Source organism: Stegastes partitus, unplaced genomic scaffold (assembly GCF_000690725.1).
Source record: "Stegastes partitus isolate 25-593 unplaced genomic scaffold, Stegastes_partitus-1.0.2 Scaffold155, whole genome shotgun sequence".
Taxonomy (NCBI): Eukaryota; Metazoa; Chordata; class Actinopteri; family Pomacentridae; genus Stegastes; species Stegastes partitus.
Window position 1 is genome coordinate 683,359 of NW_007577886.1, and position 27,295 is coordinate 710,653.

The 27,295-nt window shown below is 42.1% G+C and overlaps 1 protein-coding gene across 1 annotated transcript in view; it reads right to left on the bottom strand.

Moving 5' to 3' along the window:
* Positions 1-26,272, bottom strand: part of grid2 (glutamate receptor, ionotropic, delta 2) — a 584,280-nt gene extending 558,008 nt beyond the window's left edge. Inside the window, exon 1 of the mRNA XM_008279344.1 lies at positions 26,185-26,272. Coding sequence (XP_008277566.1) covers positions 26,185-26,272 — 88 coding nt within the window. The remainder of the gene's footprint in view (positions 1-26,184) is intronic.
* Between the last annotated feature and the right edge of the window lie 1,023 nt (positions 26,273-27,295).

Below are 27,295 nucleotides of genomic sequence, written 5' to 3' on the forward strand. Positions count from 1 at the left end.
TTCTAAATTGTCCGTAGGTGTGAATGTGAGTGTGCTTGGTTGTCTGTCTCTAAGTGTAGCCCTGTGATAGACTGGTGACCTGTCCAGGGTGTCCCCTGCCTTCGCCCTGAGTCAGCTGGGATAGACTCCAGCCCCCGCGACCCTAGTGAGGATTAAGCGGTGTATAGATAATGGATGGATATACAGAATGGCATGAAAAATACAAGAAAATTGCCACAATTCTAATATTAAACATACAGTAGCTATGTCAGGTGTGGATATCAGTAAAAGGTTGAACAGTTACGTCCACTGAGTCAGATTTTTCAACTTCCCTTTTCCATTGTTCTCCCTCAGACATACCTAGAACGCTGCATGACATCTGTGGGAAGCAGCTGTATGCACCGTGGATGGAAATCAGCCAGTTTATCACTTAAAAAAAACATTTCTAATCGGTAACATTGGCTAATAAGCATCAAAGGCGTCCCACTGTTCCATCCATACCCCCCACTCTTTCCCCTCCCTGCCCTATAGCTGTACTCACTCCGTGCTCTATGCTAGTTTTCAGTCGACAACGCTGCTTGTGTGAAATTATGTATCATCGACTCAATGCGCTATTGAATATGGCAGTTAATCTTTCCCGCATGCTATGTCTAACATCAGCAAAATCCCAATCTCTCTCGTTCGCTCTCCGCCATTCCCTTTTACATTACCAGTCCTTTTTCTAGCTGTGGTTTAATTTCTTGCCTTCAGCTCCGAGCTGGGTTTCATTCCTTTATTTATTAATGTAACCATGAAATTCTTGTGCAAGTCGCCATGTGGGTATTACGAAGTGCATAAGAAAAGTTTCCAATTAAAAAATTAAATAAGAGAAGTTTTCGGAAATGAAAGCGAAGACTCTCATTGTTTCTCTTTATTTGGAGAGCGGAGTTCATGAATGTCTTATGAGTATCTGCCTTATCCAAGGAAGGCCTGAATAAGAACTGAAGGAGCGGCTGAATTATATCTGATGTCTTCATAAGGAAAAGAAAGACCACATAGCAGCATGAAGCAAATTAGCACTGCGTATTGTCACAACACTGTTCCACTTCAGCAGCATGGTTCACATTTTAATAGCATTTGTTTTGACACTTCTGTAATGGCATATATGTGAAGTATGTTGGGCATGGCTATTATTTGCCTTCAACAAACACTAACTACAGTGATTTATGCTCATTTTTTTAGATGTATTGTGCTACTTATACACATATTAGCCACAACACCAAAACATGAGTTACACTCTGAAGTCAGATGTCAGAGCTGAGGAAGTCGCAGGAGGTCCTGTAGTCAAATTAAATCAAATTTTATTTGTATAGCACTTCTCATACACTATGGCAACGCAAAGTGCTTTACAGCATTTAAAACCATTACAACATTTAAAAATATTGTAAAAGAAAACCCGTCCCTCCCACCCTCCATCCATACACATACGGTAAATGCAGTCTCACACACACACACACACACACACACCACTGGACTAAAGGAAGCATGGCACTGAGGATTGTGGGAAACGCTACCATTGGGGCCGTCCACACCAGGAGGAGTTGCAGACCATGACCACTGGGGGCACCGGCTCCCGGACCCCCCTGACCCCGCCAGACAAGGGGCTAGTGTCTAGACTAGTGTCTAGCATCGGGTCATTGGGATGAGATCATTTGGTTTCCTTTTAGCAGGAGGAATGAGGGAAGCTATTTGGAACAGGCTCCTTCTCAGTGGCACAATACACAAGGTGCATGCCCACTGTGAAGTGGTAAATGGTCAGCACTTATGTATTATCTTTGTCCAAAGCGCTTTACAATGTGTTTCTCATTCACCAATGGTGACAGAGCTGCCATGCTAGCCTGCCACTGGGAGCAACTTCAGGTTCAGTGTCTTGCCCAAGGACACTTTGACTGTGGAGGGGGAGGGGGATTGAACCATCAGCCTTGTGATTGGAGGACAAACCGCTCTACCACCTAAGCCACAGCTGCCCGAATTTCTGTATCCAAGTGTCCATATTTTTCTACATTGCTGAGATATCAAATCCTTCTGAATTTTCAGATATGGGGAGTTTGGAGGCCAGGTCAGAGCCTTGGCCTCTTGGTGATGCCCTTCGAGCTATTTCTAAGCAGCTTTTGTGTTCTACCGAAGCGCTTTTTCCTGTCTGGAACAATGGTAGGGTGAGGTGTCAAAGTTCACATGAGTGCAAGGTTTCCAAGCAGAACACTGCACTGTAACAAGAAGACCAATGTTAAACACTTCACCTTTCTGTGGTTTTAATATTGTGCATGATAAGTGTATATTCATTTGCACTGGGTGAAAAAAAGGGAATTGTAAGTGGACAAATTAAACACAGAAGATGTACATATGTGTGTGTGCTCATGAGTGAGCACAATAAAAAAATATATAATACAAAATGTGTCCATATTAAAACAAGATTCAGGAGCTGCTGTAATCTTTTGACAGTGATAGTAGGTGACAGGGCTTTTTGTTGTTAAAGTGACATTTAAATCGGGCCCACACAGCTAATTTGTGCCTGTGCCCTTCTCCTGCTCTGACAACAGTAAACATGGCCACGTCTACAATAAATGACGACTGAAGAGGAGCAGGAGCGTATGTGCCGCTCACGTTAATGCAGCGCAGAGTGCGGCTTTGGTGTCAAGGGTTACCTGGCTTTGTGCTCGCTTTCCCTGCCTGCTCAAACCAAGTGCAAAGCAAATGGTGCAATTTCCTGTCATATCTTGTGCTATTTCCATGGCTCTGTCAACCGAAGCATGAATGCACCGATCCCACTCAAAAACTAACCAACCTGTTTAATGGAAGCTGCATTGGGTAATCAGATTTCCTGAGAGGAAGGCATTCTGTGGTGGATCTGCTCCAGGCAGTTCAATCCATTACATTTTTAGAGTACTGTATGGGGAAAAAAACAAATGTTTTCACAGGAGGAACAGAAGGAAGGCAAATACAAGTAAGGCTATATTCATTATATTCTTTCTAAAGCTAACCCTCTTTACCAATTTTCCTGTCCATCTTTGAGCTTGAGAACAAAAATCAATTACAACAACCTGTGCGCTGTCACAGTGCGATGCAACACAAACCACTGGTTCAAAGGCCCCTAAATGCCTTGTTCACAAGATGAATGCGATGCTTGCCAATACAAATTGGCCTGTGATTTGAAAGACAATCTCAGCATGTGATCCATCTGCCAAATATATCAGTATACGGTTTCTTTGATTAAGCTAATGCAAAGAGATGAAGTTATCTATTCTTCTGTCTAAGCCATGACACAATGCGCTGTGCATCACTGTCTGTCATTCATTTCGTCGAGTTGAGCGAGCACCAACAACAAAGACACGTTTCATCAGAAAGTCTCGGGGGGACAAGAAAGGAGAGAAAAGAGACGGAGAACGAGAGCGATGTTCGAAAGACACTGGGAGAAGAAACTGGCAGACAGGTGATTACATTCTCAGTCATGTTCTCCAGTGACCACAGATTGACCCTATCAAAGACACTATGAGACGCAGAGACATAACGAAGAAGACAGGAGTTATCGGGAAAACTAGCCCCTCTGTTATTCATTTTCCCCCTTTTCTCTGTCTCCGCTTTTAACCTCTCATTCCCTTTTTTTTTTTTTGCTGTTTCCCTGTTTCAGCAGTTTTCTTTTTCCATCTCTTTTATAATTGAAAAATAAGAAAAAAAGACATTATTGCATTTTCACTAATGGAAAATGCTGCTTCGACTCCACATAATCTCTTTGGTGTGACATAATGGAGGAGTAAAACACAAAGCGCCCTGCTTTGTCTTTTTATTAAGCTGGTATTTTATGTCAGAGAAAAATGCAAAGGAAAGGCAGTCCCTAGACAAAGAGACAGAAAAAGATTGGGTTTCCCCACAAAGGAGTTTAAACACAATATTCAAAATATCTCACTTGAGCAATATGAATTTATCAAAGATGCAGGCTTACTTCAGTTCATATAAAGTTGAACGCGAACTTTAGCACTCTATCCTGATCCTAATGTTAATGTGACTGAACAGGTGCTGGTAGTACTTCCCCTTAAGATGGAGCAGATTAGTGCGGTTCAAGTAGCTTTAATTGTCTCTGAATTTTTTATATTATTAAAATCACAGCTTAAATTAAAAATTGACCACACTCAGCATTCTGGAGGTGCATACTGGTAATAAAACAGATACAAATGATGATTCTCTTACTGTAGGAGCCATTTCTGTTTGTTGTCGGCAGGTAATTTAATATAGATTGTTTGGACACATGGTGGCGGTAACTGGGCACAGGGTGTATATGTAGAGGGCTCAGGTGACAGGAAGAGGAGGGCACAGGTAGGGGGAGAGCCAACAGTTCTCACCAGACCAGCATCAGACCAGCACCATAGGAAAACCGCTGTATTTTCATTTCTTGCATACCATCGAATAAACATCCACTAACGGCAAGTAGTATTGATTCCATTTAAGTGAATTTAATCATGAATTTAATCATCGTGTGTTCTTGCTTAAGTGCTAAATATAACAACAAAAATTCTAGTTTTGTTATTGTGGCTTGTGTGAAATACCGACGTCAAAAAAAACAGACATTGAAAATTTGGGAGTGGACAAAGTGCCATGGAAGCAGCAGCTTAGACTGTAAATGATGAATCAATGCGGCGCTGTTTATCATCAGCGTTAAAGTAAGGCCGATCAAGCTGGCTCTTTCATGGCTATCACGCTCGATGCCAAAGACATGCGCCAGCAGCACCTAGTCTGTCTTTTGGCAAAGCAGGTAGCTGACAACATCTCATCAGGTCCCATTAATGTCCTGCCAAGACAGATGAAGAGAGAGACTCATGAAATTCCTGGCATTGGCGCTGGTATAGCACTGCTGGTGAAATTTACTGAACAGCTTCCGAGGTCAGTTAGGATGATTCATCCATGGACATGGTAATTGCAGTGACATCCCATTTAAGTCTAGAATATCAAGATAAAAGCAAAATATTTTAAATCATCATTTGGTGTATATATACGCCGTCTTTTCTGCAATCTCAGAACTGTCAGAATCACAGATGTAAGAATTTCTTTAGATTTTTAATGATGTGCATTTGTTGCTTTGTGAAATTTCATCGACTTGATCATGGAAACAACTGAGATGGGGGCACTTTTTTAAACCATAATCTACTCTTTGAGTTGCTAAAAAGAAAAGCAAAATGTTTTTTTGTCTTAGGTTAAGATGACAGCCCTCTGGATTCCGGTATGTGTGCCCTGTAGATAACTTAATGCATCTAAACTGAGGTATTTACTATCAAAACTTGTGTTTGCTAGGCAACAGGACACAGAGTACATTCACATTCAAAGCCTGGAGGGTAGGTGTCACATTGGACTAAGCATTTTATTTCACAAGTTTCCATTCCTCCTACCGTCTTGGTCTGGAGGGGGAAAAGCTGTGACACCTGTTCAAAACTTGGAAGGTACTTAACTTCTTTAGTTTTAAATCTTTGTTGTTCTCGCTTCCTTTTTTTGCTTTAATGTGATTAGTTTGTGTCTTTTGGGCAACATGCTCACTAAAATGTTGTCAAAGCTCGCCTGAGATGCTGAGAGTTAACCAAGAAGCTCTTCGAGGAGGATGTTCTTTTTTTTTCCCCTTCTTTTTTTCCTCTTCAAAACCGTCAAGGTACCCTCCAGATCCAGTGGAAATGACAAGTCTAAAATTAAATTACTAACCTAACACTGACACAAAATCATAGTTGAATCATTGCTGTGCAGAGGATTTATACCCAGTGCAACTGGCAAAGGCAGGAGCCTTCAACTGATATGAGACAGTGGTGCTGAAAGAGCATACTCCACCATTTCTGTCTCACTCTGCCAAAGGCGTTCCCCTCAGACTACAGTCGCTATCCATTGCATAATAACCTAAAAAAGCATTCACATAACCAGAAACATCCAAGCACATGTCTTAAGGCCACAGCACAAACATACTGCTGCTCCTTAGAATAAAGTGTGTACTCATTGTGGTTGTCAAGGACATCGTACTCCTCTTCCTCCCACTTAGTGCCGACTACCAAATCAACAAAATCCTCCTGATACCTGCTGGTGGAAGATGACAGCTGTTACTACAATTTTCGATAAAATTTCTTGGCTTTAATTTTCTTCGATGCTGTTGGTTTTGTTGACATTGACAGGATCCCCATAAATATACACCGACAGGCACAACATTAGAACCACCTGCCTATTATTGCTGCCAAAACAGCTCTGACCCGACACGACATGGACTCCACAAGACCTCTGAAGGTGTCTTATGGTGTCAGGTGCTAAGATGTCAGCAACAGCTACTGAAAACTGTGAGAGGGGGCCAAATCTGTTGAATATGGAGGCCGAGTCAGCACCTCAAATGCTTTGTCATGTTCCTCAAACCATTACTGAACAATTTCTGCAATGTGGCAGGGTGCATTATGCTGCTGAAAGAGGCCACCGCCATCAGGGAATACCGCTGCCATTATGATGTGCACACGGTCTGCGACAATGTTTAGGTAGGTGGTACATGTCAAAGTAACATCCAAATGAATGCCAGGTCCCAAGTTTTCCACAAAGAACATTGCCCTGAGAATTACAGTACATGCACCTGCTTGCCTTTCCCTCCCATTGTGCCTGCGGCCGCCATCTCTCTGCCAGAAAAAAGCTGCGATACATGTTGTGTTTGGACACCTCTCTATCAAGCCAGTGTTACGCTTTTCTGCAAGTTGTGCTCACAGTAGCTCTACTGTGGGATCAGACCACATGGCCTTAGTTCCCCGTGTGCATCTGTGAGCCTTGGGCCCTCACGACCCTGTTGCTGGCTCATTGGTTGTCCTTTCTTGAACCCACTTTGGTAGGTAATAACTACTGCATACTGGGAAAAATTCCACAACACCTGCCAATTTACAACAACAATTTACAATTTGGCTGTAGTCAAAGTCACTTAGGATTCTTACACTTGCCCAACTTTCCTGCTTCCAACACATCAACTCCAGAAACTGGTTGTTTAGACTGTGCATAATGTATGCCAACCCTTGAGAGATGCCACCGTAACAACGAGATCGATGTTATTTACTTCTCCGGTGAGTGGTTTTAATGATGTGGCTGGTTGGTGTACGTACCACAAGAGCTCATGTTTATCTTATTTTTAGCTGTATGGTTCATGAAGCAATACTTTGGGTTCAGCTGTAGGTTATTTTACTGTATGCAATGACCTACTAGAAATGATGTCATGCCACTGCACAATTAGTAGTCATTACAGCTTACTATCCAGCTGGTCTTTCAAATTCATTACCACCTGATTCAAGAGCAAGATCTGTTCAGACCACAGTGTCTTATGGTAAATGGACTGTACTTACAAGTGCTTTACAATGTTTTCTCATTCACCCATTCTCACACACATTCATGCACCAATGGCGACAGAGCTGCCATGCAAGGTGTTGCCTGCCATTGGGAGCAACTTCAGGTTCGGTGTCTTGCCCAAGGACGCTTCGACTGTGGTGAGGCGGGGGATCGAACCACCAACCTTACAATCAGAGGACAACTGCTCTACCACCTGGGCCACAGCCACCCTTATAACCATAGCAACACACTTCCAGGCATTCACCTTCTCAATTTATTCGCATAGTAGAGTCATTCTCTGCCTACGGTCTAATCTGAGATGGAGGAGGTCATTACCAATATTGACTGTTAATTCTTGTCAAAATGACAATGAGTCAAATTCAAACTGCTGCATCAACAGCTCTCTGACAACTTGGCTGAAATGCGAATGAGGGCAAATCAAATAAACCATGAGCAGACTACATAATTAGCTGCTGTTTAGCAACTTCCCACTGGAATGCATAATGTTGGCTCACTTTTCACATTTCACGTTGCCTCTTACTTCGACTGTTTTTCTCGAGTACGGCTACATTTCAGCTGTGCTGTCATTTCTCCCCTTAGGAGAGTAAGGCCCATTACACATAACACAGTTTCTCCCCTGTATGCTGCATAGGCTCCATGCACACACACGCTAAAACATTCTGCATTCATGCACATGCACACACACACCAATACATAGCCGGGCGCTGATGCATCCACGGTATGCTAAGACACACACACACACACACACACACACAGATTCAAGCATACTGTACAGAGCAACGTGCACTGATGTGACCCTTATACTGCTCACACATACAGTACCACAGCATGCACACAGGCTTGATTTGGTTTGACTGCACAGTAACGCGCCGAGGTTAGATGGCTGTCCAGTGTGCATAACCCTCGGCAACTACATGGAGATGGAAAAATAAGACTGTCTGTTCTCATATTCTGCTGAGCTGCACAGCCAGACAGGACAGCGTACAACAGGAGTGGCGTGTCTGTTTGTGTCTGCGTACGTGCGTAGAAACAGCTGACTGCCTCCGTCTACCATTTGCAGCGTGTGTACTGTACGTCTGATATGTATATTTATCGATACAGACATATACACATATACAGATTACAGTATGCAATCACTCTCCCATATAAACAACTGAACCCATCAAAACCAATGAGAAATCTGTTTAATCACCTCTGTTAAATAATAAAAGAATTATGGGATGTACATCGTATTCCCCTCCCCCTCCTTGCTGCAGGATTTACCATTTCCAGAAAGCTGCATTAAGCCTTGTTGTATTGAATTACCTCGATGTTACACTAAAGCAGGAACATTTGTTTGTTGACATAATGCTGTAATCCACCTGAAGACCTGTCACGTGCGTGTAAACACATATAAACGCAAATCCTCAACACAGTCCACGAAAATGTCCGTAACACGGTGGCCATCAATAAAAAATAAGAAACATGTGAACATGCATTTATTTTACATCTCCGTTTGTCTGAAGTTAATTCCACTTTAATTCTGTATCTTGACTTTGGACTCTGCCTCGTAGCCTTGATATATACTAATCCACTCTTGCTTTCCCTCTCACCACTAAACCTTTCCTGAATTACAGCATTGTCCTATTGTGCATGCCCTGTTCTAAGCTCTGCTAACTCCCTTAAATGTGAGTGCATGTGTGCGAGTTTGTCGAGAGAGCATGCGCTATAGTTTTTTGGATAATGACAGATAGATGATTTGGGAATGGAACACAAATCACTGTGACCTTTCCTCACAAGCATTTATATGCGTACACAAAAAAAAAAAAAAACGCCCACTCGTACCTCTCTCCTGCGCACACACACACACACAGGTCACCGGAAATCAGTGGAATTAATAGGACCAAAAACAACAATATCCTGACGATTAGAGCTGGGACCTTCAGACTAAAGAGGATTTTCAGCTTAACTTTTTAAGATTTAGCTACAAGACTTATGCTCAGGACCACAGTGTAATTGAATAAGACATTTGCATAAGGATTACCACTACCCAGTTCTAATTCTTTTTATTTAATACCGCAAAGAGATATTTTCAGTCAAGTGAATAATGGTTATAAATAACAAAGGTAAAGCAAGCACACACCCTCTCTCTCTCTCTGTCTCACTATGATGTGTAAGTGGAAGAGAAATGTACTTGCCCCACCAGATAAGTTAAAACATTTTTTTTTTAAGTGTGTCCTGAGATGCTCCACTCATTTCCCGGCTATATAGTTAAATAAATACCTGTTAGATCCAGAGAACCAATACATTTTTTTCCCCCATGTCAAACTCAGATTGCATGGGAGAGTAGGAACCGCTCACAGCTCAAACATTTTACCTCAGAAAAAAAAAGAGGCCACCATGTTTCTACAGGTTCTGCAGTCAAATGCCAGCCAAGCTATCAGGAAGAGTTACAACACTCAACTCAAAGAAAGAATAAAAACTCGAGGAATGGGTTAGGTTCTGTGGCGGCGTCTGCCATTGGCGACACCTCTCGGCTGACAAGTAAATGACATTAGCTTGTTGAGTAATGAACCCTGTTAAACTGCATACTTATTGAATTTATGAAAAACTACAGCACTAATGTTAGCTGAGCACTAACCTAGAGAAGTCACCACCATGAGGAGCAGAGCATAGAGCCGCTCTGCTCCCCGTCTCTCATCATCCCAACTCAAAACTCATCTGTTTAGGACTGCCTACTCCAGCTGAACCCTATTGTTCTGTCTGTTTAATTTAGTGATTTTACTTATTTTAATGTTGTTTCTTTTAATCGATTTGTCTAATGTACGTACAGCGTCCGTAAATGCCAAGAAAGGCGCCTCTAAATGAAATGTATTATTATTATTATTAGAACTGTAGATGTGTGAAGCAGTTGCATTGACCCCAAAAATACATTTGAGATTCATTAAGCTACAAACACAGCAAACTGGAGAAAAGAAGAGCTGATTTGAAGCTACCTAAACAACTCATCTGTCACGGCTTGCTGAAAACACTCTCTCACTAATCCCAGTATGTGAGCCCGCCGGTTCTCAAACTGTGTGCCATGGGAACAGATCCGGGTCCAGACGCATTAAAGATGTATAAAGCAATGTTTTACCACCAGAATACATCTCACCTTAAGCCAGGAAAGTGACTTTTGTGCCTGGTAAAGTCAAAGGTAAATTTACTTGTCCAAAGACCAAAAAGCCCTGCTTGAAGGGTCAGAAGAATAAGCAAAAGAGTTTGATTCAAAATCTACTCAGCCTTATGACTTGCATTACAGTGCTCAAGCTGCAACTGCATTAGTGGTGCTTTTATTTGGTAAATAAACACATTGACGAGGTTACATCCTATTACTTTGTATTTTATTGGGTTCTAGCTGAATCATATAACAAGGACGAGCTGGAGGAGGGCAGAGACATGGCAGAATAAAGACTATAATGCAGATTATTAAATGCATTAGTTAAATATAGATTTAAAGAAAATGTGATTTAACCCTTTAATAAATAAGGAGAAAAAAAACATGTAGTTACCTTTCACCAAACTGAAGTATTAAATAATGCAGTAGTTTTAAACAGTACTTCAAAAGACCTTTTCTCTGTTCCATACCCATTAAGCAGCTCTTTGTTCGGTGACTCCATCGTCTCTGTATCTGGATGCTACATTACACAGAAACTGAGTCAAGCTGCAGACTGGTACCACGGTGACAAAGATAAAGGGACTGATCAGTTTGCATAAACATTGGTGCTGAAAGACATGCACACTCCTCTGTAAAGCAGAGAGAGACTGAGAACAAATCTCCTCATAATTCACCCATGCAGCTTTGTCAGTTAACATTAGAGGCATTGGCATGAACTGAGACAAAACTCAAGGAAATGTATCATATTTATAGCAGCCAGGCATCGTTAACATGTTTTTGATGATGAAGATTAATGGCAATGGCCCCGCAGCACTCAAAGAAACATAAATCTTACAGATACAACCCAGATGGCAAAATTATTTCCCTGCAACCGAAGTTGCAGTCATGTGGATGCCCCCTTCTCAGAACTCTCTAAGGCCAAAATGCTGGGAGCAGCAATTGTCTTATTTTCAGCCTGCTTTTTACAAGAGCAGAGAATGTTCCCTCTATGCGCATATACGAGTATATATATATATCTGAATTCCTGTGACTCTCAAATAAAATTGAGCCATTATTAATATCACTAGAAGACAATTGCCTGGATTGAAAAAAGATCTACTGAGATTTGTACCGGGATAAAAATGCACACAAGCAAGCGGATTTAATTTTATGGTGTCTTGCATCATGAAATGACAAATATGGCAACAAAATGATGTAATACTACTAATTATTTCTACTCCATTGCACTGCCACATCAGTTATTGTCAGCAGATGATGAAGGTCATTGATCAGTAACTCAGACAGCCACATTCAGAATTCTTTTTTTTTTCTTTTTTTTTTTTTTAACATGGTAAATAGTGCTTTTCTATGGGGGCATTATTGAAGCAAAAGTATTTGTCCATGCATATTCTGGTAGATTAGTCGTAGCAACTGGACTTGCTTGAGTTCCTTGAAGACGTTCCACCTCTCATCCAAGAGGCTTCATCAGTTCTGACTGACTAGTTGGGAGTTCCCGATACTTATACCCTTAAGGATCCTTTAACACCTGAGTTTCAGTTGGGGGTTTGTTGCTCCTCCCCCTCGTTATGTGAGTCGTTAGTGCTCCACCTGACACAAAGGGGTTCGTTAGGGTCTTTTGTGGCTAGGTGTGAATTCACACCTACGTCTTCAAGGAACTCAAGCAAGTCCAGTTGCTACGATTAATCTACCAGAATAACCATGACCTGGATGACTGGGAATCTTCACAGACACGTCCATGCGTATGGAGAGTTGTCCGTCTGTATCTCAGTCCGTTGGTCCGAAGTGAGATTCGTCAATGTCTAAAAGAAACTGTCAATGCGAATCGGAATCTACAAAAGTCGTCTCACAATTTGTCTGTAATTAGGTTTTCAAATGTGTGAAAAAATCTGTTCACCTGTATTAAAATTCAGACATGTAATAAGAGCTGTCAACGCATACAGAGGTATTCGTAGTTGAAAAGTCTACGTATTCGAGTTGAGCGGCTTCCCCATTGGCTGTCTTTTCACACATGACTTTTGCTGAAGAGTAGCTGAAAATCAGGGTTTCTGTGTCCTGAGCTCAGGCTCACAGGATCATTCATCGTGGCTGCTACCGCTCTGCTGCTCTGTACCTCAGTAGCTACGCTCCCTGTAATTACTAGTTTTGCTCCAATAATGCCCCCATACGTTTCTACCTTGGTGGTACTCAAAGCGCTTTACAATGTTTTCTCATTCACCCATCAACACACACATTCATACACCAATGACGAAACCTGTACAGCTGTAAAAAAGTTCCAGTTAAAAGTAATCAAAAGGGCAAAAATAGAAAAAGAAATAGAAAACATCCCAAATTCACTCTGCTGCCACTAACTTGTAGGACAGGTGAGCCAAATGAAGACAGGCAGGATAAAACTGGACAGTTCAACGGCAGATTGAACAAGTGAGAATAAGAGTCCAAGAAGCCTCAGCCACTCATAGTGTACAGTCTTGAAAAAAGCAGCAAATTAATCAATAGTAGTCCAAGCAAAGACTCGACTCTCTTGTTGCAGCATTTTACTGTTAAAATATTTGTTATTTGTTTTGTATGTAACAGCACTTCTACATCAACATCAAGCACTAGTGTTAGCGATTACAGCTGCGTAGTTATTTATTTCACAAATTTCTCTTCACACAATTAAATGAACATCATCAAGCAAGATATTGACTTTTAAAATGTGTGCTTTTTTTATAATAAATAATAATTACGCATAGAAAAGAGCCAAAAGAAAATCATTAGAAAGCTTTGTTTCCCTTTTTTCAAAGCGCTTTTTCTTCTTTTTTTGCCTTCTCCAGGAGACGCATTGAACGGAGGTGAAGCAGAATGTTATTTTAAGCCTCATTTGGATGTAAAGATTTTCACATCAGCAAGATACGGAAGTGCTCTGTTTATTTGAATATGAAATTGCAATAAAAAAAATAATAATACTTTCCCTCTTAAATCAATGAATAATCTTGATGAAGAACCGTGCACCAGTATTGATCAAAATAATCCTAATTATCATTTTGGCCCTGATGGTGCAGCCCTATGAGTCATTGTATATATTGCTGTATTCCCCAGCGCAACACATAATACACAGATTTAGAGGAGGTAATAACTCTGCTTGCGGTACAGACTTTCCTTCACTTACTGTATAAATGAGAGCAGCTATGAAATGTTCTGTCTGAGGGATTCCACTGCTGTGCATTTACACAGCTGGAAACAAGTACAATACACTTCAGATATTCACTGGGAACCAACAATAACAAAAAAAAAAAAAGTGACCCAAAAAGAATGAGCAAAAGACCGTACGCTTGATGAAAAGAAAAACAGAGATGTGAATTTTTTCTTTGATTGTAGGTCAGCAGACGGCTAAAGAGCCTGCAGTGAGGAAAGTGCATGTGTGGGTAGGAGGGGGGGGACGGAGACAGTGGAGGCAAAAAAAAAAACACACACAAAAAAAAGAAAAGAAAAACAAGTGAAAAGAAGAGGGGGGTGAGAGAGAAAGAACCCAGAGGGCTGTCCACAGCCAGACAGGTTCTAATGATGCTGTCTCAATAACAGATTCCATAGTGCAAGAAGTACTGGTTGTGCTCCAGCGTACAGTGAAGTAAGACATTTCTGTGGAGGCTTTTGATTTGGAATCATAAGGGAAACATCTCCTTGTGATGCTGAAAAAACACACGAGGAAAAAGGTAGCATAGCCTTTAAAATGTGTAAAAGCCATTCTTTTCTTTAAACAATGCTGCCCCATACAGCTTTATATTATACATATTTAATATATGTATTTGAGAAGTATCAATAATAGAAGTAGTCGGTGGTAAAAAAGCGCAGTAATGACTCCAAACAATGCCCAAATCCATATACGTCTAGAGCGATGTTTTCGGAAGCCTCAAAGTCCATCACACATAAAACAGCAAAACATTTCCCAGGAGCTACCTGCAGTACCCAACATTCAACTCCTTTAATCTGGATGCTGTAACTATTACACTGGCGGTGTAATCAACACACACACGTACACAAACACACACACACACACAAAAAATGCAGCCATAATCAATATGCTAGCCGTCTTGCTACCAGTCCCTGTGGCATTCATTGCTGTAAATAACAATGAAGTTTTTATTCGAACTGCTTGAGGATAGAAATTTGTAAGCCATTATGAAACTGTGATTTATGTCACGTTAGGGGCATTTGAGTGACAAGAACTTGTAGATTTATGAAGAAATGCACACAAGAGCTACATATGTGCTCAGATACGACGAAATTCCTGCAGCAGTAAAATAAAAACATTTAAATATTATATAACATGTGATTTCCTAAAGGTGATTAGCTGTATTCTGTATTTTGAGAAGCTCCACCATACAGTCGTGGAGCAAAACAAACAAGCATTTACCTACCACAGGACCTGCAGCAACACATTTACACCCCTATCACATCTTCATCATGTAGTGCTGTTTGAATGGCCAACACAAGCAGCTCCAGCTCCCCGCTGCTACTGTCTGTCTGGCATATTTAAAATTGCCTGATGCTGTTTGTACTGCATGCAGTGTCTGCATAAATCATTTCACAGGACAGCTTTTAAGCCTCGGGATCTGGGGTAATGTAAAGTAGCATATGCTTATCGACACAGATGCACATAGTTTGACTGTTAAACATGTAGAGCGATATATTTTATATTCGCCAGGGGTGAACGTGCCACACTTTTATAGCCTGATCATGTGGGACAAAAGCTGGGACTGAATACAAAGACAGCATAAAAATATATTACAAATATTATAAAATTCTGTCATTTGCACTATTCTGGTCTACTGGTGCCTCTACAGCAATGAATGCATAAGCAGGTGCTGCTTTTATCATTTGCTCATTAGGGCTTGAAAACCTAAAATCAATAACATGATTAATTGTCACAATTATCTCAGTAACGATTCAATTTTCAATTACTTCTAATTTACACACAAGTGTACAGCGTCTACCCTTAAACTAGACATTTTACTAATTTGGACCCCGAAGTAACGCATTTTTTAAACCTTAAATAGTGAGAACACTGGTTTCAGCAAAGCTTTTAGTTGTTTCGTTTCTTTTTAGAGCAAAATCTATATTCAAGTCCTCTACTGTTTGAATGGTATTTCATTTCATTTCATTTGTTTATCTATTTGATCAGGGACCATGCATTTTTACATAGAAAACATCTGATAGAGTGCATAGCATTCAGCTAATTTTCAACTCCTGTCCCTGGTTGGGTTTTTCAGTAAAAATAGACAAAAGGCCATCAACACCAATAAAAACAGCCCAGACAACATTAGAAATTTATAATCCCACACCCGCCCACACACAAACACACACACACACACACAAAATGGCACACTCCACAGTCAGTCTGACCTTATACATGTTATAGGAGGGTACATTCTTGTTTTTCTTTCAGCCAGTTCTTAACTTTTGCTGCAAAAGTTTTTAAATCTGCTAATATACTGATTTCATTTGGCGATGTGTTCCAGATGTGACAGCCTTGGATTGAAAAGTCCGTCTGACCAAATGTAGTCTGTCTGACCAAATCAGTATCTGTCCCAAAGACTAATATTTCTGTCATATTCACCGCTTCAGACCTCTATTGATTAAAATAACATTAGTTCAAGCATTAAAAAATGGATTTGCATGTGTTTCAGAAACATGTGCTAAACTAAATATTTTTGGGTAACTGTAATCTAAAAAATGTCAAATGTATACTCATTTCACCTGTGTCACTATACAAGATGTCTGTTGTTCTGCACCAACGTATACTCGCATGCATTTAATTCAAGCTAATAAAGGTATATCATTCAGTTATGAGAAACACATGTGAGCCACAAACACATCTCGCGCTGAAACCTGTTGATTAATTTAAATTTCAGAGTGGTTAATGGCAACAAAAACAAGCGTCAGCTCATCAGTTAGACTTGGGCTGCAGTGGGATGTTTAATAAGAGCTACAGATGCAGAGGGAGGCTGTGGTCTGTGAGTCAGGCTACTCCAGCCATGACTAACACACAACTGGTTTAGCTGAATGTGCGGTGCAACAGCAACGAAAGACGGTGTGCATAATCCACCATCTATCACCTTCGCCCTCGCGACTGATTCGAGCATTTAAATCACACTCTATACAGATTAACATTAAGAGTCTAACCACAGTAATCTAACGTTTGTAGGCACGAGGAGCCGTGATATCCTTTAAAAATTAATGAGGGCAGGAACAAAAGTGGCCGGTTCCTCTGTGTCTGCGCGCAGATGAGAGAATTTCCCGAACGCAAAAATGCAAACCATATGCAAATATCTGCTCTTACTGATCTCTCCCACTCGATTTGTTGATTTTCCTTCTCCGACGCTAAGGGAACACTAGACTGAAAGCTACAATCCAGATGGGCACATGCAGGCAGCTTTGTGACGTGTTGCCAAGTGTGTCAGACAAACAAACAAACAGCACATTACAAATCCATGACAGTGATTAGCAAAGTGTTTAACACCTCTCAGTTCCGATGTCTGTTTCTGTAATCACTGACAGCATATTAAACATCAAGGGGGAGGTGGAGATAAAAGGGAGAGAGGAGAGCGATGGAGAGGGAGGGAAAACAGGGAGAGAGGAGGGGCAAACTAGAAGGGGAGATACAGTACAGGTGCTGGAGGGGGAACAAAAAAAACCAGCACAAAGTAGATGATAAAAGGGGGTTTGTCAAGTGGTCGAAACACAGCAGAAATTTGCAAAACCAAATGTGAAAACAGAACAAGTCGACCAAAGCATGCTGATATACACGAGTTCTGTCCGACCTGGAATTCAGTTTCGAGGTGATTTTGTCAACTCTTTGTTTTGTTTCCCAGCGATCATGTACTATATGTTCACATCCTCCAGCAGCTGTGTTGTGCTACAGTGGCCGCATACAATGTTTATCCAACGCTGACAGTATCAAATTTATATTTTGGATCCACTATACTATGACAACCGTAAGAGACAGAGCAAGAAGGTCATATTCCAAAATAACTCAAGCACGGTGGCAATTAGTTCTGCTATTGGCTAGATCATGCAAATGCACCCGATAAATAAATAAAAATACAAACAATAAAATGCTTCTCCCAAGATAGAGGCATGGGAATGGATAGACTGCATTTGATTTTCATTTACATGTAATAATGATAATCGCAGCTGTCTCACTGTAAAAATACGTTGCATCCACACTCCTTCTGTATCAGCATCAGCAACAACAACAACAACAACTTGTAAATATGTAATATAGTATTACATGTCAGTTGTATTGTCAAAATATTGCTCTGATCTACATATCTTGTACGTACTAGTTTAACGTTGCACACGGCACAATTACTATTGTTGTGCTTTACTGACAGTCCAAATGCATGAATCTTAAAAAGCACTGAAAGAAAAGCAAACCCCACACAGAATTTTTTCATCTTCCGTTGACATTTCAATTATTCTTTTGTACTGTAAATGCCAATAGAGAAAAAAAAAAAACACTTTTCTAAATGAAGTACTTTTCTCTCAATATAAAAAGATGATCCATGGGAGGATAGTGAAAATTAATGGCCACAAGACATGCATGCACTTACATTGGAGTGGCTTTAGCACCGCGTACTTCACAGCCAGCCATCTTCATGCTACACTGTTCAATGAATCATTTACGAATGAGTGAAGCAAAGAACGGCCATAAAGGAAAATCTTCCTTGGGTTTTAAAAGCGCTGCATGTGTGTGTAAGTGTGCAGATTTTTTTTTTTGCTGTTGTGTGTGAGTGTTTCTTATGAAGCCCTTTGCATGTGCACACAGGCGCGTATAGTTTATATGCATGTATGCATGATGTAGAACAAACTTGCAAAAGCCGGGCTTTCTGTGTTTTATAGTCCTATGAAAAGTTGCCTGGCCATGATTTGTCGTAGAGGAAGTAATTCAGAGGAGGGAGGCACTGCCAGCAAATTATACTGGCACTCGCATACACGCATGTATAAAAATGCATAAATAAACACACCCACCCACGCTGGCATGTGTCCACACACACAGGCTGTGGTCTGGAAGTGTGCTCACAAATGTGCACTCTGAGATGCATGTGGCTTCAGACATGATGCACACTGCTTAATGCATGAGCATGCTCACATACATGCATGCCTGACATGTTCACACAAATGCAGGATAAACATGAAAATACTTCTTATGCACATTCAGGGCACCCTCTCCGCCAGCGAGACACAGTGCAGACTGCCAGAAAACTAAAACAGCATTTGTATCGACAGAGACAGCGAAGAAGACCGTGACAAACCACAGAAGCGAAAGGGGAAGGAGAGGGCAGCTGTAAATATTCACTCTGCTGCAAGAACGTACAAAACCCAGAATGGATGAACACCGCACACTTACACCGTACAGTAAAGGCCACAAAAATCCAAAACCGTGCACGCACACAAACACACGGACCAAGAGACCGTCACACTAGTCCTTGAAAAGAAGATTGAACTTTTCCTCAAAGTTTTCCTCATCATTAAAATCATTTCATAGGCCTACTGCTCACTAAGCATTCTTCCCAAAGAAGGCTCACCGCATACAGATGCTGTTGCTCTTCTGCGTTTCTGTTTGGTTTATATTATACTAATTTCTGAATAATGATTGCTAAACAGTATGATCAATTCTTTAGTGTGTGACTGGAAGATTGGTTAGAGAGCTGTGAGTATGAATCGTCGCTGCTCTAGTTTTGAAATAATTAAAGTGCTTGTATTTCTCATACTGCTTGCAACCACAATAATAATCACAAACTTGTGGAATGTGACGCTATTAAGAAGCATGATCTTCCCCAATTCTGGAAAATGGAGGGGATCTAGTGCAAGTTTTACTGAGTCACATTATCCACAAACCTCTGGATAGAAGTGCTTCTACTTCTGTCATGGCTACTGTATGATAAGGATACATCTAACAATTACTGATGAGTTGGTCGGTCTATAAAATGCACGAAAATGATGAATAATGTTGATCATTGTTCCCCAAAGCCCATGATGACAAAGATATTCAGTTTACTACCATAGAGCAGGGGTGTCCAATCCTGGTCCTGGAGGGCCACAATCCTGCATGTTTCCCTCTTCCAACACACCTGATTCAAATGATCAGGATCGTTATCAGGCTTCTGCAGAGCTTGATGATGAGCTGATCATTTGAATCAGGTGTGTTGGAAGAGGGGAAACATCTAAAACATGCAGGACTGTGGCCCTCCAGGACCAGGATTGGACATCCCTGCCATAGAGGGATAATAAAACCAAAAATAAATAATTTTTAAGAACCTGGAATTCATGAATTTTGACCTTGATTTAAAAGGAATTACTCAAATGAATTACTCGATTATGTAAATAATGAACTTCCATCTGTCACACAGTCTCTATAACAAGCTAGCTTTTCTGTCCTCAAATCAAACACTAAGCAGAAAATGTGAAGATACTGAAGCATAAAATATAAATGAGAACAGAGTCACATTTTTTAATATTTTGTGTGCATGTGTGTAGTTAATCTACATGTATGTGCACAAGTGCCTAAGGTCAATCTCCACTTGTCCTGGTGAACAACAAAGATTCTTGTCCTCAGAAAGCACTAAATGTGTGTCGAGCAGATAAACGCACAACATACAATACAATCATCCGGGAACACGGGCCTGTGTTGTACAAGTCCTTTCCCGGCCATCTGGTCTGTTCTACCTGCATCACTGGCTGATGCGGTGAGATGAAGCACCTTCGGCAGGGCTGGCCTATCTCTCTACGCCTACATCTGTGGTCAACCTCCGACAAGCAATCATACTTCTTCTCACAGCTATCTGTCAGTCCATCTCAACCTCAGAAACACAAACACGCACACGTTCTCTCCTTCTCGGTGTCTGTGTGGCCCGGTGAGGAGTTCTGCCTCAGTGACCAGGTACAGACGTCAGAGCTGTCTCTTTCTTTCCTTCACAAGAGGATGCATAACAGTCTCAAAAATCACGCAAACATACAGAAACCAGACACATGGTTTGCACCTCTGTGAATCACATTCACATGCACATAAAACCCCTAGTGTTCAAGCACACAGAAATATGAGGTGCTAAATCCTCCCAGTCAAAGATAGCATGGACCAGCACATCTGTCAACACTCGGCTATATAACTCAAAAGATATGAAGCATTTAACGCACGCCGCCTATCCCCCCACCCTGCTAAACTGGCGTGTAACTACAGATTAAAATACATGTGTGCAAGGCAAGCACACACACAAACAGAAACGGTTAGTTCCAAAGAGGAAGCAGTGTTGACAGCTGTGAATCTTGGAGACAAAACAGACAGGATCAGCCATTCACGCACGCTGAGGTGTTTGGAAATCCTCCTCCAAGGAACAACCAGAATAGCACCAAAGGAAAAGATATACCATATACCCCCCCGCACCTCCTAAAGCCCACAACAAAAATACCTCTTTCTCTCACCACTGTTAGGGGATTGAGCCCCCCCACTGCGCCCACACTGCATAATCTCTGCGTCAATCCCTCACTTCTTTCCTCATAACCTTAACAATAAATCCCTTTCATCTTAATAACAAAATTCTATCATACCTGACCTTGTCCCCAACAGGACGTGGAGATCTGCGCCACAGACTGAGAGTCAATTTAAAGTCTGTTCGAACATCATCAAACACATTTTCATTGCATATCAACACGTTTCATTTGTGTTTTGAAGTCAGAAATATGAGGGAAATATGGTTTCCAAAATCTAATGAAAGGCCTAATCATCTGGAATAAACCATTGGAGTTGTCCATCAGCAGCTACGTGGTCCATGTGAATCCACAACTATGTTATTTCATGTGCATCGCAAACAATCTGTCGCTCTTGAAAGGCCTAAAAAGGTCTACAACTTGGGATATTCCAACATTAGCTGCCACATGTGCTCTATAGAAGTGAGCAGTCAAATGATGCAGGCTAAAGAACAGTACCAGCCATCCAGAGCTGTGACAAACAGATCTCAGCGGACCTCCGTAATGAGTCTCACGTCACACTCATTGGCCCGATTTTAGGACCGTACGCGCCGGTTTTAAGTAGTCAAATTAGGCAGGTTAAATGTTTAGAGCTGCACCCATCAAATGGTACCATCAGGGAGGCATCTGATCGCTCACAAGTGTATTCTGCAGCAGGGTAACAACTGCCAGGGTCATAAAGAACTATCCTGAGTGCCTTGCGAGAGAGTTCGAATCTCAACTTCATTGAGTCACTCTGGCATTACAGAAGCAATCGAGACAGACTAAACACAAAGCACAAGCTCTCCGAGATGTCTGGAACAACCTACCAGTCAATCACCTTGAGAAATGTGTACCGACAAGAATTGATGGCGCTTTGGAAGGTGGCTTTGCAGCCTTACTTTACCTTTTGTGTCTAAAACTTAGACACAGCACTCTGGAAATGTTTAGGGCACTTGTGAGCAATCTCATCTTTTTAATGTGGTCATTCGTTGGTCACGGCTCTTATAAAGTGGGTTAGATTTCAATTCAACTCATATAACATTAGCATCTGTTTAACAGTTTAATCATGCACCGTCTACAAATTCCTTTAATTCTTTACCTGAAGTCACTGTCTTAAAAGCATACAAATATTTCACTGTTTGCAAAAGAAATGTTTGGAAACCCGAAATGGAAAAGATATATTCTCTCATCATATAATTATGCATCCTGTGATATTAATCTTTAGTCTTATACCAAATCGTAAAATTCAAAAGCACATATATGCTGCCTATATATATATATATATATGTGTGAGAGACAGATTGGAAAAAAAACCCACATAAATGTACAATGCATGATTTGCCCCAGGTTCACACATAAGAAAAAAAAAGGCCAGCACCTTTGCCTCATCTGTGATTCATGATGAGCCGGTGGATGCACTCTGCCACACACTGCATGGCTGAAAACCAGTCAGACTGCAAAGTGAGGACTTAATTTGGCTGCATAAATCACAGGGACTTTCTGTGCGTGGCTAATCAAGAAGACACACGAGCACACATACGTCCGAGCTTTTTGTCTGCATACGTCTCTTTCTGTCCAACACACACACATGCAGGGTCCGTACGAGCTGCCCTCGCAGCGCTCGCACGGAGCCATTGGCATGCAGAACACGAGGCGGTGAGGGCCAAGAGGCAAGCGGACCCCCCCTTCCTTCTGCATGCTGATCATTAGAGAGACAAAGTGAGAGAGAGACAGAGAAAAAGAGAAAGAAAGAGAGAGAGAGAGACTGAACGAGGCAGCGGTGCCAGCTCCCCGGCAGCTCAATCACATTTAATGCCTGGACAGAGCAAGATGAAAACGTCTGCCGGTCAGAGCTGTTAATATCAGCCAAAAAGAATGGCAACTCTGTTATTGCATGACAGGGTTTGCAGTTTAGGACGGCTAAAAAACGCTATGACGACGCAAAGTCTACCCCTGTGGACGCTTTTTTTTACTTTTTCCGTCTCCCGTCTTTTCTCCCTTTGATATACATCTCTCTTTGTCTATCTCTCCCTCTCCTCCCCTCATTCCATCTTTAACAGCAACAAAGAGATTAAAGAGGGATTACTTCTGACATGTCAATGTGATGTGCCTGCTGGGTATGGTACTTTTTTTCTTTCTCATGCAGTCCTAAGTCAATATGATACACACACACTGACAGAGAGAGAGAGAGAGGAAGCTAGAGAGAGAAGAGAGAGAGGTCAGCATTTTATGAGTTACAGAGAAGAAGACGGGGAGGGAAAAAAAATTATCTCCACTTGCAAAATGCTAAATTCTGACATGAAGAAATTCCTAAGTGTGGCTTCTCCTTCCTTGAAACAATACCACCTTTTGAGAGGAAGCGATAACCAAAAAAAAAAAAAAGAAAAGCCTCCCTGTGTCGACTGCATCCATACCCTACTTTATCTGCCGTTTCCAAGGACTGCTGAAGAAGGGAGGATAAGAGAAGGGACGGCTGAGGGACGGAGAGGAGAGAGAAGTATTGTTTTGGGGGGTGATAACCTTTTGTTGTGATTCAAAGTACTTGCGGCAAGCAGGGAAATGAACTATTGATTAGAAATAAGGTGGTGAGGAGAGAGAAAGGGGAGAGAAAAGACACAATGACGGAAACCACAGCAGCCAACCAGCCACCCACACCGATCCTCTATTCTCAAATATAGACACATGCATGCACATGCGCTTGTTTATGCAGGGAAAAAAAGCAACCCCCACAACACTCGGCTTAAATGAAGTTGTAACTAAGCAGGAATAATTTCAGCCAACCAATAAACTACATACTGACTCCGCTGTCTATTCTACTAATTGGAAACCTCTCACTGGCCTGGTTTCCGCTACAGAGTCGACGAGGAATGGCTGCGTTCTCTCATTATTCGTGTCACTAAAATGTGCTCCTTGAACATATATGGGATTTGTTTGGGATTTATTTATGGATTATCGTGCAAACTGGGGTGATTTGAGAGCTCCAATTTCTGTAAATCCCATGTTTGTACAGCCTAACACGAAATGTATTTACCTGGCATTTCAAGAACAGGTTTTTATATTCCAGCACAAAAACTGAAGTACATGTTATTGGTCAACCTTTGAGAGTCTATTTGACCAACAACACACACGCACAAGTAGGACACCGTGTCGAAAAACCACAATGTGGATCCAGTTAGCTTGTATGTAATGAACAGAGACCAGTCGGTGTTCACAGAGAAAACCTTGACCCAGTTTCAGTTGCTAACAGCTGCCTACATAGATCCCTATGTTCGTCTTGGTAAACCTAGAAATGTCTCCCATATAAGAGGGTGCAGTCACGTTGCCAACACTCTTATCTGAAGAAACTTACAGGCAGGTAAAGTTTCAGAGTCTTGCTGTGAGATACTTGCAGAGCGCGAGCATGCCGCTGATATCAAACCATCCAGTCACAGGGTGATCCGTCTAACCAGTGGATTACACCGCAACCCCCGCAGGGCCACAACCACAGCCTGCAACTCTGGATGTAGGCTGGAGCTCCTGCGCACTTCTAACTTGGAGAACACCCCCCATCAGCATCCTGCTATACTGCACTAGATTTCTTTATAATCTTGTTTAAAAAAACGTAAATCAAAAATCCATGGAGATAGTTAAACTGTCATAACTTCACACCATCAGTTATGTTTAATTTCCCCGACAAGTGATTTCATCTCAGATTGATTGGCACACCAATCCAATATTTCATTTCCCACTGTTTACAAATTAGACAATATGAATTCACTGTCAACTTGACTCAATCTCATTCATTTGTCCATGCTGTTGTAAAATCTGGGATTGAGGCAATAGCTTGGTCTGCAGCCCACAGAAACCCTCTAGCTGATCCAGCTCTTGGCAAACTGGGCTCAGGTAGCCACTAAACTGGCCTGGGGTCAGCTGTGTAAACCAGCAAGCCAGAAATGGATCAAACCGGCCAGTCGTCCCTCTCTGGCAGCAGAAGGCAGCATGGTTTGGTTTCTAATGTGGCTTTTTAGGGTGGAGGGGGAGGAGGGCGTGCATGTCTGTGTGTGTGCGTGTGTGTTCAAACCTGGATGTGATCTTGACCATGCAACGCGGTCAAAAAACAGTTCAACGCGCACAGGTGCTTATCTGTCTGCTGGTGCGTGTGCGCGCATTTGCTCGTCACCCTCACTCTCACGCGCCTACACACTGCTCTCCCTCTTTCTCTCTCTGGTCCATCGCCCATTCGAGGCCACAGAGTTGTGCAACGATTATGTGTGCCCACCACCACCTCGCGTCCTCATCTCATCCTGCAAGGCACATTCTCCACTGTCATCTCTCCTCCCTCTCTCTCTCTCTCTCTCTCTCTCTTTCTCTCCCCCACCTCACCCTTCCTCCCTCCCTCCCTCCCCCTCCCACTCTCTTCCCAACCTATAGCCGGAGCCGGAGGTGCCGCTACATCGACTGAAAGAGTACGCTCCTTGATGTCGAAATCACACTCAACACAACAGTGCCACACTATGCCGGTGGTGGTGGAAGGCACAAAAGACGTTAGGACATGTAACATTTGATTTTTTTTATTTATTTTTTTTCCCTCTGGCACTGCAGCAGCTCATGAGAAAGGTGGTAATGCTATTGTGCTTCAAATAAAATCTATAAAAAATAAATAAAAAATCTGATGCCATCCAGGATAATCCCTCTGCCATCACGCCATCCTTGAACCACCTGTTTTTTCGCGCATCCTGAGCCCAGATAGACATTATTACATATGCAATTCAAGTGAAAACGCTGCAAGGGCAGTCCCTCTGCTTGACATTACTGATCAATTCGTGGCTATTACTGATATTAACAAGAACAAACGACTGGAAGGGGAGTTTTAACATATGCAACTGATGCTCAAAAAAATCCTCCAACTCGAATGGCAAACTTGACGCATTACAGATGTCCGGTTCGTTCTTCTAACAGCATGTGCAGAAGTAGACGTGCGGGGAGGGAGGGAGGAAAAATATAAGACTAAAAATGTGCATGAAACCCATTTTCAAGTCCTGAATGCAACAGAGTACATTCAGAGAAAAGCCCACTTAATACGACAGTGCGTCAAAGAAATCGCCAGCAATGCCGTGATTTAAGCAGCGCCGCGCATATCAAGGCTGAAACCTGCCGTCTGTTCGCTGAGAGACGCACACAGAGCCTCGTTGTGGCTGCAATTTAGTGAAGGCAAAAGCGCAGTAACTTACCGATATGGATGATTGAATCCGAGAGCGCCGACTTCCACTCCTGGCTCCAAAACACGGCGACGAGCAACATAGCCGCGATAACTTTCATTATGTCCACAGATATTTCCCCCCGAAAAAGAGAAAAAGAAAAAAGAAAAAACTACAAGCTCTCTTGAGTGAAAGCGAACAGAGTTAAAATCCCGACAACCGAAGCTTCCTTTTTTTTTTTTTTTTTTAGTCCATCAGTATAGGGTGGTCAAGGAAATTCCCGGTAATCTGTGCCTTGATGTGTTCTCTTGGTGCGTAACGCTTGCCTGTGGATGAAAAGAGCGAGAGATTCCCGGGTAGTCATAGACTGGTACCCTGTTGAAATTCCTCCCAACATTAAATCATATTCTGGGCGAGTAGAAGAAGAGAGACGCTGAGCCGCAGAGGAAACAAACCGCATCCAAACGCCGACGCGTTAATGCGAGCTGAGGGGCTGGAGGATGTGGCCGCTCATTTAAAGGAATAAATCTGTAGCCATTCGATAGCGTTCAACCAAAAAAAAAAGGGGGAAACCTTGTTATCTTGAAAAGCAGGTCCCGCTATAATGACCCGAGATCCCCAGCCTTTCAGACCTGGCGACGCAGTTTCCCCCCCCTGCACCAATCACCCAACCACCACCACCAGCAGCAGCAGCAGCAGCAGCAAGCAGCAGCAGCCTCAGCGGACCAAGCCAACGGCCAAAACTTCCATTTCTCCCAGGGGCTTTTCAAAAAATACAAAAAAGAACAATTTCCTTCACTTAGCCACTCTTTGCATGCCAGCCAAGCCAGAGCACACAGACGAACCCAGCAGCGACTTTTGTTGGAGGGGAAAGAAATGATAAAAAAGCCTTGTCACATGGCATTATCATTGGAGAGGTACCATATTCCGAAATTGTCTGTAGCTTCCTGTAGAGATGAGAGAGACACTGGGATAGAGAGGGCTCTGTAATGAAAGCCACACAAAAAAGAAATTCTTGTCTGCGCCAGGAAGAAGGGGGAAAAAAATAAAGAGATTATTTGGAGGAGAGGAAGAGGGGAAAAAAATTAGCCGAGGGTGCGCGCAACGACACTCCGCGGTCCGCACTCCGTATGCGGGTACTCGC